We start from the raw sequence: 17,589 nt of genomic DNA, 5'->3' as shown, positions 1-17,589 counted from the left end.
GTGTATGAAACATAAGTTTGTAAATTATTATTGAAAGATACGTATGTTGTGTTTGTGCAAAACATATCAAGGTTTTTTCAAATTATCTTGAATGGGATTCGCCGTTCATCCCATTTGCATCCAACATACTTAAATTGGTGGGAGCGAATCAAGCTTAAAGGTTAGTATGGTAACATACACTTTGAAAGTTTTTACATGCATATTCTTCAATCATTTATTTGTTCAATTGTTACAGCATTTTTTCATCAATTAAAATTATCTCGCAATAGTTACCCCTATGAACATTATCATAAGTTTATCGTGAATCCAATTTTTTCACTTCAAGAATATCACACTTTTAAAGAAGTGTCAAAATACAATCAAATAAAAAATTACAGGTTTATTCTTTCTGAGAAGGTAATTGATTTTGTAAGAGTTTATATCAACACATACATGCTTCACCAATGGCATAATTTAATCAATTTTATTAAGTGTTTTGATTACATTATTATAATTTGTAGTTTTGGGCAGACGATAGTTGTTTATATATGTTTGAATAGGAAAACATATTCAACCAAACAAAGATTATAATTTCAATATTTTGATAATACACAAATGTAATTATTTGTTGATCAAAACTTAAGACATATAGTAATTGTTAATAAAACAAATTAAGAGATTAAATTTTAATACAAAATTAAGACATAATGTATGAAATTTCATCTAAATTCTTATTGTAACCTTTCATCATTTCATCCTCATTTTCGGTCTTTGTCAAAAGGGACGTAGTTTTCATCATTAACAATTTACACGAATCTTGATAATATCTGAGACTCCAACCTTTCCATTATTTTAACTCAAGGCAAACACTAAAACACTGGTCAATATGTAGTGTCAAGCATTATCCAAGATGGAATAATTTCAAGATTAGATATTCTTTATCCAATATGGAAAGTGAGTTTTAAAATCGGTTGACCTATAAGACTAATTTGAAAAGTCGACTTTTAAAATCGAGTGAATAAAATAACAAATTTTAAAAAGTGTTCACTTTCCATATTGCTCATTTAAATTGATGTTCCCTCTTTTAGAGTAATGTGATAACACAATATTGATTTTTTTTAATGAATTGAAAAATTATTTTATCAGTACCATGTTTGTAATACCAAACTTTACAAATGGATGGGTTAATCCTTATAAGATTTGTATGTTTTACATAATAAAAAACTAGAGGTATTTAAAAATGGAAATAGTTGAAAAGAGTCAACATTTCTTGTGAGGAAAACACAAGTATATAGACAATAATAAATACAAAACATGTTAAAAAATAAAATAGTGACTATATTAAACACTATCCGTATCTTTATTATAAGATAAGAAGATTTTATACCATATCAATATTTTCATGATTCTTTATATAAAATATTTTTTATTTATTTTTTTCTTTACTCATTTGCCTATATTAAATGTCTTTATAATTTTTACGTATTCTTATTTTCAATAAGAGTTTTATTAAGGATCATATTCCCTTTCAAAAAAATTGTTTTTATAAACTCGAATATATCTACTTTTACTTCTTGTTCCAAATTATACTTCATTTTTCAGTATGTTATTGTCTCTTTGGAATGAGTGTTATGCTAGAAAGTTAAATTGTATTGGAAATTACATTAAATATATTTTAAAACATTAATTATGGAACATATATAAAAATTTAATAAAGATATTTTAGTCTAGGTGTATTTAACTATTACATTATTTATCTAATTCTTAAACTATGTAGATAATTTTAAACATCAAAAGTCTTGGTGCAGCGGAAACGATCGTTGCGCAGCGTTAGCCACAAGCAATCAAATAAAAGCATAACATAAATAGAAAAGAAGAAACAAGAGAATTTGTTAACGGGATTCGGCCAATTGTGCCTACATCCCGGGAGCGTTGAGCGGCTACCAAGATATTATTAGAGAATAAGGATTACAAACTCTAGCACAGTAATGAGCTCACCTGTCCACGAGGTGCTTCTCTTTGATGCTTATATCTCATACATATTATATTATAACAATGGACCTGAGTCCAATATATAACATTGATATTCTACTCTATTCTATTTCTATGCAATGTGAGACTTTATATAATAACATATTTCAAGCATCCCCAACAATCTCCATGATTGAAATAGACGAATATCTCGCTCCTTAGGAAATCTACACAGAAATCTCCACCTTAGCGAATATATGACTCCACCTTTTTCACTGTCTAATACTCTTTAACTGTCCCTACAGCATAGACCTTATGAGTATCCTTGACGATGTTATCAAGAGCCTAGCTCTACAACTTGTAGTGCAACTTCCTGTACCACCATCAAATGAACACGCCGCCTAGCCAACTATTGCTAGGAAGTCTTTCGATATGTTGGAACATCTATATAAAAGTTCACCAACAATCGTCCTCTTCAATACTCAGTCAAACTCAACCTTGAAGCTTCCTCGGAAAGCTTCAACCGCTACCACCATTGTCTACTCCGACAATCCTAGTTCAAAAGAACTATCATACTCCACCATAAGGAGTATACCCACAGCACACCTTGCTTCAATGCTAACTAATGTCTGTGTCATATCCTTGCATCCAAGCCAATGCCCATGTCACACCCCTGCATCTCTACCAATGCTCGTGTTATAACTTGCATCAAACCCAATGCGCATGTTAACAACATCAAAATTAGTCAACGCCTGTGTGCTTTTATGGATATACTAATAATTAACATTCTTCACTATGACGTCTCAGACACGCCATTAGGATATTTCACCTCATCTCAAATGAGAATATTCTCTCAACATCTAGAGATATTGTCAGCATCTGTCTCTGTGTCAAACTCAACATATGAGTTCCTATCTCCACCTTGATCCTAACCCAATACATGAATAAATACAAGAGAATAAACAAGAGAATTTGTTAACGGAGTTCGGCCAATTGTGCCTACGTCCCTAGGAGCGTTGAGCGACTACCAAGATATTATTAGAGAATAAAGATTACAAACCCTAACACACCCCATGAGCCCACCTGCCCATTAGGTGTTTCTGGTGTTTCTATCTGGTGCTTATATTTGGTGCACATTATAATCTGAGTCCAATATATAACATTGATAATCTACTCTATTCTAATTCTAAGCAATGTGAGACTTCATATAATAACATATTTCAAACATTCCAACAAAAAACATTGAAAACCATATGAGTATTAAATAAGAATGAGATTATTAGAAAAAAAAGGGAGGGATCACTTATTTCAGACTTCAAAAAAAATATTTCATATCTTAATCATTCATTCTATGAAAATATAATGGTTCATATCTACTCAATAATTTAAATAATTGGATTTTCCCAAAATAAATAAATAAAATATATAATATATTTTTTAACTTGAGTAGAAAGTAAGGAAAATGCATAAGAATATAAGAATGATGATTAATATGTAAATACATTATTTATAGAATTCTTAAACTACGTAAATAATTTTAAACATCATACGCTTTGAAAACCAAATGAGTATTAAATAAGAATAAAATATCTTAGTCATCTATTCTATAAAAATCTAATGATTCATATCTACTTACTAATTTAAATAATTGAATTTTTTTAGAATGAATGATTAAAATGTATAATATATTTTTTAACTTACTTTCAGAGTGAGTGAATCTTCTCCCATAAAAAATAAAGAAAAGTAAGGAAAATGCATAAGAATGGTGATAAATAGTGAGTGAACCTAAAAACTCTAAAATAATAATGGACCATGTGATAACCCTATAAAGTACAAACAAAAAGGCATCTCTCAAATAAAAACTACTATTTTCCCCCATCTACATCAAGCTGCACGTTCAGATATTAATAAATACACACAATCAGGATGATTTTCATTTTATTAATAAATTAGTGTCTCTACTCTCTAGGCATTTCGTATATGTCGGTGAATATTAATGATACTAAATGTTCAATTTTTATATATTTTATTTTTTAGAATTAAAATATATTTGTTGGGTTGAGTGTATTTTATATTATATTTTTTAGTTAAAATATATAGTTTTTTATAAATATAAAATAATGTTAAATATAAAACAGGAAGTAAAAATTACACCATAATGAAAGTTATATTATTCTTTGCTTTTATATATAGTATACATATAAATATTTATGTTGAATTCTTCTAATATCTAACAAAATTCAACTGTGTAAATTATTTTTGTTTTATTTTCATTATTATCATATACAAAATCATAGCTATTCAACACCAACAAAGGAAAATAATGCTATTCACATTACAAATTTTCTACTTGTAACAAAAAAAAAAAGATTTCACCCCAGGTCAAATTGTAATTCAAAAAGGTTAGTTTCTTAGCAATTAAGTAATAGAATATAAAATGTGTATGGTTTACTTCAAAGCATAAGGTTGACATCAAAATTATGTGCATAATTTAATAAAGAAAATTACTAAATGGTATTGAATATTGATACAATTTGATTAAAGTAACATCATTTAATATATATTAGAAATCAATATTTTTTGTACTGCCAAGAGTATCCTTTCACCCGGTTGAGTAAAGAATTAATCCTTTTTGAGGTTTGTAGTTATCGGTCCTAGGAATTTTAAAAACTAAATTAAAAATAAATGAAAAAATAAGAGGTGCAAAAATAATAGAAAATAGTATAAATATTTATTAAGTTTCCAAAAGATCAAAATATTTAAAAGATATGAGATAAATAAGTACTTTCCTAGTATGATTGATAGTTGGCATGCCATGATTTTGATGAGAGAGTGCATTCACCAAAACTTTTATAAAAATACAAATCTTTTAGTTAATATTAGAGTGTAATATATCTAGTGTAAAAATTTATATATTTTTTATATATTATTCACTATTTATTAAGATAATTTTTTGAAGTGTAATATAATTAAATATAAATAATAAATAATACAATAATAATGTATAAAATATATATATTGTCAGTACATATATTTTTAATAGAGAAAAATACATGTAACAACAATAATTGTTAATACATTATTTTTACTCACATGTATTAAATCTTTACAAGGAAAGTGAATTGATGTTATACTATCATATTAAATTTACTAATCAATTGGCGTTGGTTCAAGTGATACATGCTTGATTTTTTTAAGCAAGTTCTCGAGTTTGAGTTTTGTGAATGAAAAAATGTCTGTTGAAAGAATTAGCCTCACATACTTATGAATGTTTCGGGCTCTGACAGTAGTGCCTCTAGTGCAAGTGGATACATTCGGAAAACAAAAAAAATTCAATTTTAAGTAAATGTTTTATAGCAATTAATATTCCCTCCGAAAACTACGCAACTCAAATCTAGGCATGCAATAATTTCATTCGATCCATTCACACGCTCCAACTTGATAACCGTCACCGGCGATGACCACGCTCAACGATCGCCGCCGCGTCATCCCGGCGGCGGTTGACGTTGACACCACAGACTCCGTTTCCAACAACCGCCGTGAGAAGCCTCGTCGATTCGCCGGAGAAAACAGTCACGTCGCTTCTTTCAGGAAAGACATCGGTCACGTCGCCACAGAAACCTACTTGATTACTGGTCTCACTTTCACTCTTCTTCAGTATCTCGGGTACGTATTTTTCATGTTTGATTTATTTATTTGATTTTTTTTCATTTTAATTATGTTTTCCATGTATATAGGAGTTTTTTTTTGTAGTAGCTTTACACAATCTTATAGTATATTTTCAGAACGTGTACATTGGTTTGAGTAACTTGTTTATTTGACAAAAAATAATCATTATTTGTGAGATTACGAGTTACCTTATCAACTTATAAATTAAAATTAGCAGGATTAATATAGACTCTTTAGAAAAAAAGGATATAGATAATTATTAGTATATAATTAAATAAATATTTTACTTTTCTAGAATGTTCTTATATAATTAAATAAATATCTTCTTTTGAGTAGTTTTCCGTAATTGTTAGAACTTGGTAGGTTCATGTTTTTTATCGATTAGCTAATCTTATCAATCAATTTTATTCAATTAGCTAGCTTATTGACTTTTGTAGCTTTCTTTGGCACAACTAGTGAACTAGTTAATAAGCTAGCTAAAAATTTATAATCTATATAGAAACTTATAAGCTAGCTAAGTGCCCATAAGTTAAGAGTCAAAAGTTAAAAGGTGAATAAATTGAACTATTTGATAAAGTTAGTTGATAAGCAAACTAATAGGTGTAAAATGACATAAGCTCATAACTAATAAACTCATAGGCTAGCTTATGTTCATATGCAAGGGGCTTATGACAATAAGTAAAAAGAATAAGTACAAATGTATAGGCTTCAAAAGTTGTTTAATAAGCTCATCCATTTATCCAAATGGTCTAAAAATGCTTCATAAGTGATTATTGCAGCATATAAGCCAAAGTAAGAACATGAACTCTATTTGTTAGTAAATTTATTGTAGGAAAAGTAACACAAGAGTAGGCAAAAGCGAAAGTAGTAACATACTAATGGAAAAAAATATACTTCCCAAGCATTAAATGTAAATAGAAAAGTTGCAGTCAATACATGGAAGAGGAAGCTGAAAGTATCAGCCACCTCCAATTTACAGAAGGAGATGGTCTCATGCAAACTTGACCCCTATCACTGCATTCTCGAACATGTGTGGTCCAACCTTTTTCAAAACAGTTGTCCGTTAGTCTTTTTTCCGTAATCTTATCTTTGATCCTAAAACAGTTCATATACTCGCATTAACCAAATTTGGGAAAAGCTCAGTATTTCATCGGTACTTGGCTGAATTTGTCTAAATTCCTAAAAGGTACTGTAATGTCTGCCTTAAACTCCTAGAGAAGAGAAGAATAAAAAAAGCATGTAATGCTATTTGGAAGAATAAGCAGATACTAATGTTGGTCCAGAAAGTTTTAGCATAAGCTTCTGATCAAAGACTATATTTATAGCAACAAGTATTCTTCTGTTGTGACATTAATTTTACTACTGTTTTTTACTTGTGGCATGCCTGATTTTATATTGATACGTTTTCTCAGGATTGGTTACCGCTGGATTTCGAGATTTCTTGCCCTTGCATGTTATGCCATGCTACTTATGCCTGGTTTTCTACAAGGTTTGTTTAATGTAATTTTGCAGTTCCCTTATCTTATATCCAACAATGGTGAATGTTGCTTAAAAATAAAAATAATATCGGTAAATGTTAAGCTTTGTAAATTTACTCAGGCAGCTTCAACTATATGGATATGGCTATTTATTTAAAATAGTCATTGTCTTAGCGATATGCCCATTGATAATCTTGTGTTATCATGTTTGTATTCCCCTATTGCCTGTTCTGATGCTCAATTCCTCTATGTTCGATGCTGCCACTTGTCTTTCCACACAAAATTTGTGTGTAGCAACATTACTGAATGGCTCTTTTGCTTGTTTTCTTCCCTGTGCTTGCTCTTGACTTTCTGCAGTTGCGCTTTGTTATTTCTTCTCAAGCAAGGTAAAGCGGAGCATTGTTTATGGAGATCAGCCAAGAAACAGGTAAAATGAAACACCTGTAAATCTATCCTGTCACGTTGGTCATTTCCCTCTACTGTGTACATAATATTCTTGTAAATTGTGGTTTTGCAGGTTGGATCTGTATCTACCTACTGATACTCATAAACCTATGCCTGTTATGATATTTGTAACTGGGGGAGCATGGATTATTGGGTGAGTGTTTTGAAATACCTACATGGCTTTGCTAGAATTCATGTGTTAATTTACTATGGTATTGGTTCTTATTCAACACATAAGATACTCTGTAATTTCTTTGTCATGCTAAGCCTTTCCATCACTGCAATAGCACACTGCTGCCGATGTCGCAAGAACGAAACTCCGTCCCAATAGTCTATATGTTTCAATTTCAAATTTGGAAGACAAGTTCAGGATTGTATTTTGAATAATTTCATCATCTTAGTTATAGTGCAAGAACTTCCTATCCTGTTGGAAATGCCGTGTACCTTTTGGAGTTGCAAGCTATTTTGTATGTGCTTTAAGCCTTTAATTTCAAATAACTGCATGTTGCAGATGACGTGCTGAAAATTTCAACAGAACTCATTGGTATACATGGTGAAATTGAATTTTAAAATCAGACTGTCTGAATTCTTCCTCATTCCCATGCCAAAATAATTGGTCTCCTGAAAAATGACATGGGAACAATTTAGTTGTATATCATATGAGTTCATCTATCATTTGCTTTGATTAAGTTCAATGATCTTAATTGGATTTTGATTTAGGTATAAAGCATGGGGCTCCCTTTTAGGACTGCAGTTAGCGGAAAGAGATATCATAGTGGCATGCATTGATTACAGGTAACTAGTTCAGTTCAAGCAGTGCGAGATTGAGTCTAGAAATTACCTTTGGTCCAAGTTGCTATTCTAACGGACAAATTTGGTGCATTAAACAGTCTAGTTTTTGGACATCGATCCACACTATTCATAACTACACAGATTTTTTTCGTGTCATGCCCGTAATTTTTTCTTTCCTAAACTTAATGGTGTTTGGTGATGCATATCTTAAACTGAATTATTTGTTAATGTTTGTAAATTAAAAAGTATAATTCATCAGACTTAGGATAAGTATATCCATAATTGATATCTTCAAATATTTTGCAGCTTAGAATGTAATATAGTTGTTTCAAGGTAATTGACCTTTGTCTAAGACTAATATAGTTCATAACTTCATATTTTGTAGATTTGTTTTGGGTGCATAACATTTTTGATATATTTAACTTGCAAAATTCATGCTATGTTTACCACTAAATAGATCACCATTTATACATGAATGCAGAAATTTTCCTCAAGGAACCATCAGTGACATGGTACATGATGCTTCTCAGGGAATTTCTTTCGTCATCAACAACATAGCTAATTATGGAGGTGACCCTAATAGGTGACAAATGCTACTGTATGAGGTTATTTCTATTATATCTTCAGACATTCAACTATGAGATTGATCTTTTTCTATCTTTATTTATAAATATGTAATAGGATTTATCTAATGGGGCAATCTGCCGGTGCTCATATTTCATCTTGTGCTCTATTGGACCAAGCAATCAGAGAATCTGTAAAAGGAGATACGGTTTCTTGGAGCATTTCCCAGATAAAAGCTTATTTTGGTTTATCTGGAGGGTAAGACATCAAGGCTTTCTTAGAGTTTGATGGGCATGTACTGAACTGTGTGCAAATTGTTGATTTCAGTATTATATCTCAGTTCTTTCTGAACTGGCTATGAAACATAGAGGGACTTCCTTATTAGGACTTAGTGTCATCCACTACTGATGTAGATTTTGTTTTATGCTGATGTTAATTTAGTACAATAGTTAAGTGGGTTTCTACCTTTTAGTTGCAGTCGCCATTGCTGATTGTTACACCAAAACTTAAAATATTTTGACACTACTATCCCTCAGTGGACAAGGGCTTCTGATCATGAATATATATTCAAAATCCCTTCCTTTGATGGGAAGCACTGATGGTGACTTAAAAGATTGAAATAAGTAGCATATCACTATGTTTTGTGATAGCTTGTGTGCTCCTCCAATCACCTATCGAATTGCTATGCTAAACAAATTGGTTATTGCATCTACCGTGTATGTTCATATGCAAGAGTGATTTCGGGCTAGTTTGGATTGAAAAAGTCTGGTTACTCACAATTGTGCTTCTGATTATGTTAACTGATAAATGACTGATACATGTCCAAGGATTACCTATTAACCCTTTCAGTACATGTCAACAGATACAACTTATTGGATTTAGTCGACCACTTCAACAATCGTGGCTTGCATCGTTCCATTTTTTTAAGGTATGCCCCAAATAAGTGAGTTTCGTCATAAATGTGAGGCTTTTAATATTTCCCCCTCCTTCTAACCTTGATGTTAATTGAAGCATAATGGAAGGTGAACACTCTCTGAAGAAATTTTCACCTGAAATCAGAATTCAAGATCCATGCATCAAAGATTCCATTCCTCTCTTGCCCCCGATAATTCTATTCCATGGAACTGATGACTATTCCATACCACCAGTTGCCAGGTTAGTGTATAGACATGAAATTCGTTGGTATATTCTGTTCTTTTACTTTGTTGAAGCAAACAACTAAAGGTTTAGATGATATTGTAGGGAATCCTTTCATTTCTTTGGGAAGTGTCTAAATTTGTATGGACAAAACACCATGATGGAATACTCTACTCTTATAAATGATACCATAAACCTTATATTTGTCTTTCTAGTTTCAAGTATTTACCTCAAAGTGTGTTGGTTATGTAGCAAACAAATGTGCAGAGAGGAAATGTGTTATGTAAAAGACATTATCTTATTCATCAACAAGCTACTTTTTTGTGTGGTGTTAGAGAAATATAAAGTTATTTCAGTAAGTCAAGAATTCGTAAATTTGTATTTGATAACTTACTTGAGAAGCTTATGAAAGGTTTATATTATTTTACACATATTAGTTAGATTTGAAGTTAGTCTCACGAAATAGTTTTGATTCAATTAGTTAGCTTATTGGTTTTCATGGCTTTAATTGCCATAATTAGATAAAAGCTTATAATCTAGCTGGAAACTTATAAGCTAGCAAAGTTCTTCTAAGTTAGGAGCCAAAAGTTGAAAGCCGATAAAATAGCTAATTGAATTTTGATAAAATTAGCTAATGTGTGTAAAACGACATAAGCCCCTAGCTTATCAAATTTGAGCTTATAGCATGTAGCTTATTGTAATAAGCCTCTTTACCAATTACCAACAACTAGATTATTTTTGCTAACTAGCTTAAAAGCTACTTGGTGGTGTTACAAAACACACTTGGGCTTAGCTTATAAGCTTTCAGCTAGCTATAGCAAACAAGGTGAGACTCAATGTATCTACAAGGTCACGAGTTCAAATCGAGGTTTTTACCCTTTGGATAGGCCTTGTTTGGATGGATGACTGTAAGAAGTACTTATTTGATTATAGAGCTTATTAAATAAGGGAAAAATAAAGAATTTATAAGTTAATATGTAAACAACTACCGTCTAATTCTTTGTTTTCTCAAATTTTCTCATAAGCTTCAATTTTCAAGCTTACGAAAATAAGCACAAAGAATAAATAAAAATATAGAGGCTTCGAAGGTTGTTTAATAAGCTCATCCAAATGGTGTAAACATGTTTTTCAAGTGATTATTGCACCAGATAAGCCAAAGCAAGAAGAACAAGACCTATATTTGTTAGTAAACTTATTGTAGAAAAGTAACACGAGTTGGCGAAAGGGAAAATAGCAATATACTGATGGAAAATATACTGCCAAAACATTAAATGTAAATGGGAAGATTGCAGTGCCTCTGCCTCAGTAGTAAATACATGGAAGATGAAGCTTAAAGTATCAGCCACATCCAATTTTCAGAAAGAGATTGTCTTATGCAAAACTTAAATTGGTGAACTTCAAGCAAGACCCCTCTATTCTCTGCTTTCTCGAACCTGTTTTAAAACAGTTGTCTATTAGTTTTTTGTCATAATCTTATCGGTGATCCTAGAACAGTTCTTATGCATCAACCAAATTTGGGAAAAGCTCATTACTTTATTAGTATTTGGCTGGATTTGTCTAAGTTCCTACAAGGTACTGTAATGTCTGCCTTAAACTCCCAGAGAAGAATAAAAAAGCAGGTAATGCTATTCGAAAGAATACGCGGATACTAATGTTGCCCACGAAAAGTTTTAGCATTCCTCCAGGCCATATTCACAAAGCTTCTGATCAAAGACTATATTTATAGCAACAAGTATTCTTCTGTTGTGACATTAATTTTACTACTGTTTTTTACTTGTGGCATGCCTGATTTTATATTGATACGTTTTCTCAGGATTGGTTACCGCTGGATTTCGAGATTTCTTGCCCTTGCATGTTATGCCATGCTACTTATGCCTGGTTTTCTGCAAGGTTTGTTTTATGTAATTTTGCAGTTCTCCATTCTTATCTCCAATAATGGTAAATGTTGCTTATAAAATTAAATAATGATAAATGTTAAGCTTTGCAAATTTAGTTTGGCAGCTTCAACTTCATGGATATAGCATTTTTATTAAAATAGTCAGTGTCTTAGTGATATGCCCAATGTTAATCTTCCTTTATCATGTTCTGATTCCCATATTGCCTGTTCCGATGCTCGATTCCTCTATGTTCCATGCTGCTGCCTGTCTTTCCACACACAAATTTTGTTTGTAGCAACATTACTGAATGACTCTTTTGTTTGTTTTCTTCCCTGTGCTTACTGTTGACTTTCTGCAGTTGCGTTTTCTTATTTCTTCTCAAGCAAGGTAAAGCGAAGCATTGTTTATGGAGATCAGCCAAGAAACAGGTAAATTGAAACAGCGGTAAATCTATCCGTTGACGCTGGTCATTTCTTCTACTGTGTACATAATATTCTTGTAAATTGTGGTTTTGCAGGTTGGATCTGTATCTACCTACTGATACTCATAAACCTATGCCTGTTATGATATTTGTAACTGGGGGAGCATGGATTATTGGGTGAGTGTTTTGAAATACCTACATGGCTTTGCTAGAATTCATGTGTTAATTTACTATGGTATTGGTTCTTATTCAACACATAAGATACTCTGTAATTTCTTTGTCATGCTAAGCCTTTCCATCACTGCAATAGCACACTGCTGCCGATGTCGCAAGAACGAAACTCCGTCCCAATAGTCTATATGTTTCAATTTCAAATTTGGAAGACAAGTTCAGGATTGTATTTTGAATAATTTCATCATCTTAGTTATAGTGCAAGAACTTCCTATCCTGTTGGAAATGCCGTGTACCTTTTGGAGTTGCAAGCTATTTTGTATGTGCTTTAAGCCTTTAATTTCAAATAACTGCATGTTGCAGATGACGTGCTGAAAATTTCAACAGAACTCATTGGTATACATGGTGAAATTGAATTTTAAAATCAGACTGTCTGAATTCTTCCTCATTCCCATGCCAAAATAATTGGTCTCCTGAAAAATGACATGGGAACAATTTAGTTGTATATCATATGAGTTCATCTATCATTTGCTTTGATTAAGTTCAATGATCTTAATTGGATTTTGATTTAGGTATAAAGCATGGGGCTCCCTTTTAGGACTGCAGTTAGCGGAAAGAGATATCATAGTGGCATGCATTGATTACAGGTAACTAGTTCAGTTCAAGCAGTGCGAGATTGAGTCTAGAAATTACCTTTGGTCCAAGTTGCTATTCTAACGGACAAATTTGGTGCATTAAACAGTCTAGTTTTTGGACATCGATCCACACTATTCATAACTACACAGATTTTTTTCGTGTCATGCCCGTAATTTTTTCTTTCCTAAACTTAATGGTGTTTGGTGATGCATATCTTAAACTGAATTATTTGTTAATGTTTGTAAATTAAAAAGTATAATTCATCAGACTTAGGATAAGTATATCCATAATTGATATCTTCAAATATTTTGCAGCTTAGAATGTAATATAGTTGTTTCAAGGTAATTGACCTTTGTCTAAGACTAATATAGTTCATAACTTCATATTTTGTAGATTTGTTTTGGGTGCATAACATTTTTGATATATTTAACTTGCAAAATTCATGCTATGTTTACCACTAAATAGATCACCATTTATACATGAATGCAGAAATTTTCCTCAAGGAACCATCAGTGACATGGTACATGATGCTTCTCAGGGAATTTCTTTCGTCATCAACAACATAGCTAATTATGGAGGTGACCCTAATAGGTGACAAATGCTACTGTATGAGGTTATTTCTATTATATCTTCAGACATTCAACTATGAGATTGATCTTTTTCTATCTTTATTTATAAATATGTAATAGGATTTATCTAATGGGGCAATCTGCCGGTGCTCATATTTCATCTTGTGCTCTATTGGACCAAGCAATCAGAGAATCTGTAAAAGGAGATACGGTTTCTTGGAGCATTTCCCAGATAAAAGCTTATTTTGGTTTATCTGGAGGGTAAGACATCAAGGCTTTCTTAGAGTTTGATGGGCATGTACTGAACTGTGTGCAAATTGTTGATTTCAGTATTATATCTCAGTTCTTTCTGAACTGGCTATGAAACATAGAGGGACTTCCTTATTAGGACTTAGTGTCATCCACTACTGATGTAGATTTTGTTTTATGCTGATGTTAATTTAGTACAATAGTTAAGTGGGTTTCTACCTTTTAGTTGCAGTCGCCATTGCTGATTGTTACACCAAAACTTAAAATATTTTGACACTACTATCCCTCAGTGGACAAGGGCTTCTGATCATGAATATATATTCAAAATCCCTTCCTTTGATGGGAAGCACTGATGGTGACTTAAAAGATTGAAATAAGTAGCATATCACTATGTTTTGTGATAGCTTGTGTGCTCCTCCAATCACCTATCGAATTGCTATGCTAAACAAATTGGTTATTGCATCTACCGTGTATGTTCATATGCAAGAGTGATTTCGGGCTAGTTTGGATTGAAAAAGTCTGGTTACTCACAATTGTGCTTCTGATTATGTTAACTGATAAATGACTGATACATGTCCAAGGATTACCTATTAACCCTTTCAGTACATGTCAACAGATACAACTTATTGGATTTAGTCGACCACTTCAACAATCGTGGCTTGCATCGTTCCATTTTTTTAAGGTATGCCCCAAATAAGTGAGTTTCGTCATAAATGTGAGGCTTTTAATATTTCCCCCTCCTTCTAACCTTGATGTTAATTGAAGCATAATGGAAGGTGAACACTCTCTGAAGAAATTTTCACCTGAAATCAGAATTCAAGATCCATGCATCAAAGATTCCATTCCTCTCTTGCCCCCGATAATTCTATTCCATGGAACTGATGACTATTCCATACCACCAGTTGCCAGGTTAGTGTATAGACATGAAATTCGTTGGTATATTCTGTTCTTTTACTTTGTTGAAGCAAACAACTAAAGGTTTAGATGATATTGTAGGGAATCCTTTCATTTCTTTGGGAAGTGTCTAAATTTGTATGGACAAAACACCATGATGGAATACTCTACTCTTATAAATGATACCATAAACCTTATATTTGTCTTTCTAGTTTCAAGTATTTACCTCAAAGTGTGTTGGTTATGTAGCAAACAAATGTGCAGAGAGGAAATGTGTTATGTAAAAGACATTATCTTATTCATCAACAAGGCACATGATTTATACACCATGGAAAAGAAAACTGATGCAGAAAAATAAATTTCTACATGAATAGCATAATGAGTCACATAAGTGCTCTAACATTGTAGGTGAAATATTCCTAACTGTCATATTGACTCTTTATTTCCTAATGAATAGAAATGTAATAGATTCTGAGTCATATTAATCAACAAAGTATCAGTGGGCTTTTGTTTCTCCTTTCGATATTCATGTGTGATTGCTTGCAGTGAACGGTTTGCTAGTGCTCTTAAAAAGGCAGGAGCAAGAGCTGAGCTTATTCTATGTGATGGAAAAACTCATACAGATTTGTTTGTCCAAGTAAGTGAAAAGTCACTCTAAATTCTTTGGTCTTTTATTTTAAACTTTAGTGCCACTCAAACATTGTATAATGCACCTTTTGAATTGGTGTTTGAACTTTCAATTATATCTGTAAGCATACCTGAGAAAGGATCAATACACAGAACTAAAAAATTAAAAATTTATAGGCTGGTACCCTTGATAGATCTCCCTTCAGCCTTAATGAAGCTTTTAGTCAGTTTCTTAAGCTTAAAGTTTGCAAGGCTTGGCCTGTGACCTTTTAGCTTCACCTGTGCAGTTATTTTTTAGTCATGGCTTTATAGCTTTATCTTATGAAAAACTTTGGGCGTGTTTGGATAAGTTTTGAGAATTTAAAAAAAAAGGATTTTAAGATAGCACAAGAAATTGATTTTTGTAGATTTTTAAGAAAAGAAGTTATATTTTGTTTGAAAAGTTTAGTTTCTCTCTCTTATATTGCATCTCTCTTAAAACTTACTTCCCATAAAGCTATTCATTTGAGCTTTTAATTAAAAGTGGACAAGTGACTTTTTAGATGCTGATTTTTTTCAAAAATGTTGTCCAACTTGTGTATGTCTGATATGTGATATTTTTCTAACAACAATGTTCTTGCAAATTAAGTACAAACAAACACATTCTTAAAGTGAGTAGCTGAGAAATCAATGGTGTGTTGGTACGCTACCCATGATGCATTTCTGTCACTGATAACCTGAGACAGTAGAGTTTAACTGTATTGATTAGTTTGTTTTCTTTTTATCCTTTCAATTTTTGCATAGCAGATTGCTCATTGTCTTTCTTAGAATTGTTCTTCCCATTAGTTTTGGCTATATTTTCTAATTCAACAATGTACTATCCTATAGTTTTGTCTACTAAATTTCTAATTCTTAACAATGCTGTACAGGATCCGCTCCGGGGCGGTAAAGATGACCTGTTTGATTATGCAGTTGCCTATATACATTCCAATGATGAAGATGCTCTGGCAAAGGACGCCACCGCACCGCCAAGAAGACGGCTCGTTCCCGAGATTTTGTTGAAATTGGCTCGCAAAATCAGTCCCTTCTAAGCTTGCATATGTTAGGTTTCTCCACATTTATTGACCAACATGTCTATCTTGTACTCATTATTTTTCTGATTCATTCTGATTCATTCTGATTCATGAACTTCATAGGCTTGAGTATTTATATACCTCAAACTCTTCATACATTGAGTCACCAAATTTCTTTGGAGAAATAGGTTAAGGTTCCTTATTTCTCATTGCTTAGGGTGCAAGAGGTGTTACCTTCATGTTATTATACACATAACACATGTATATCTATGGTGGATATATGTAAAATTGACTAGTGCAATTCTATTAAATGCTGCTTATTTAGGTTATCGACGAAGATTTATACATAATCGGTGTATCATTAATCATTATTTGGAGAGATAATTGTAGCTTTGTTAATAGGGCATTACAATATAGTTGAACACTTTTGAATCACATCAATAATTTCATAAGGCAAAATCACCACTATCCTTGTTTCAATTCCATTCAATTAGGTTTGATTAGTCTTATGTTCTAATTTTTATTTAATTCTCAGCTACTCTTTTTTGTCCAATTGAATACTTAATCCTCATAACTTTATATGATTTTATTCCTTATTTGTAATTAATGTAAGTAAATAAAAAATGATTAATATTTTATGTTGTTAGAGTTCTTTTGGTAGTTTTATATAAAAGGAGGAAAATATTAATTTATTTTTAAAATGAATTTAATTACGGGGTGGATATATAATGTTATTTTAATATTAAAGTATATTGAAAATTTAGTTACCAGAGATTGATTTACGATGGCATAGTTATAATTTAATATGTTAAGTGAAGTAACAACTTGGGTGATCCCTTCACAAAATGACTTTCTTCAAAATTGGTGAGCAATACATTAATAGGAAATAGGAATGGGATTAAAACCCTTTAATAATATAAACCAACTTTCTAGTTCAAGAGTTCAAGACAATGGAGAAATTTAACATTCCAAGTCTAATGCAAATTATAGTATAATAAGATGGTGAGCATCATCTTCTTAATCAAGTAGGATAAAACAATAGTCTAATATCTATATACT

General features: G+C 31.8%; 2 protein-coding genes across 2 annotated transcripts; both read left to right on the top strand.

The window, feature by feature from the left end:
• On the top strand, window positions 5,408–10,208 carry LOC109334967 (isoprenylcysteine alpha-carbonyl methylesterase ICME-like). The gene is made up of 9 exons (XM_019570970.1): window positions 5,408–5,616; window positions 7,032–7,108; window positions 7,455–7,524; window positions 7,615–7,695; window positions 8,262–8,336; window positions 8,815–8,916; window positions 9,015–9,155; window positions 9,760–9,825; window positions 9,909–10,208. The coding sequence occupies exons 1-9, from the start codon at window positions 5,408–5,410 to the stop codon at window positions 10,117–10,119; spliced, it is 1,032 nt and encodes a 343-aa protein (XP_019426515.1). The 3' UTR covers window positions 10,120–10,208.
• LOC109334966 (isoprenylcysteine alpha-carbonyl methylesterase ICME-like) lies at window positions 11,079–16,548 on the top strand. The gene is made up of 10 exons (XM_019570969.1): window positions 11,079–11,924; window positions 12,270–12,339; window positions 12,429–12,509; window positions 13,076–13,150; window positions 13,629–13,730; window positions 13,829–13,969; window positions 14,574–14,639; window positions 14,723–14,866; window positions 15,398–15,488; window positions 16,387–16,548. Exons 1-10 carry the CDS (start codon window positions 11,816–11,818, stop codon window positions 16,546–16,548), a joined length of 1,041 nt encoding a protein of 346 aa, XP_019426514.1. The 5' UTR covers window positions 11,079–11,815.

The sequence above is a fragment of the Lupinus angustifolius genome, chromosome LG20, assembly GCF_001865875.1.
Source record: "Lupinus angustifolius cultivar Tanjil chromosome LG20, LupAngTanjil_v1.0, whole genome shotgun sequence".
Classification (NCBI taxonomy): domain Eukaryota; kingdom Viridiplantae; phylum Streptophyta; class Magnoliopsida; order Fabales; family Fabaceae; genus Lupinus; species Lupinus angustifolius.
The sequence above is the reverse complement of the archived record's forward strand: the minus strand, read 5'-3'. Positions and strand labels throughout refer to the sequence as shown.

Coding starts and splice junctions, on each gene's coding strand:
- LOC109334966 (XM_019570969.1), top strand. CDS start 11,816: ATGCCTGATTTTATATTGATACGTTTTCTCAGGATTGGTTACCGCTGG. Junction 14,640..14,722: donor CATCGTTCCATTTTTTTAAG/GTATGCCCCAAA, acceptor TGTTAATTGAAG/CATAATGGAAGGTGAACACT. Junction 14,867..15,397: donor TCCATACCACCAGTTGCCAG/GTTAGTGTATAG, acceptor GATTGCTTGCAG/TGAACGGTTTGCTAGTGCTC.
- LOC109334967 (XM_019570970.1), top strand. CDS start 5,408: ATGACCACGCTCAACGATCGCCGCCGCGTCATCCCGGCGGCGGTTGAC. Junction 8,337..8,814: donor GTGGCATGCATTGATTACAG/GTAACTAGTTCA, acceptor ACATGAATGCAG/AAATTTTCCTCAAGGAACCA. Junction 9,826..9,908: donor CATCGTTCCATTTTTTTAAG/GTATGCCCCAAA, acceptor TGTTAATTGAAG/CATAATGGAAGGTGAACACT.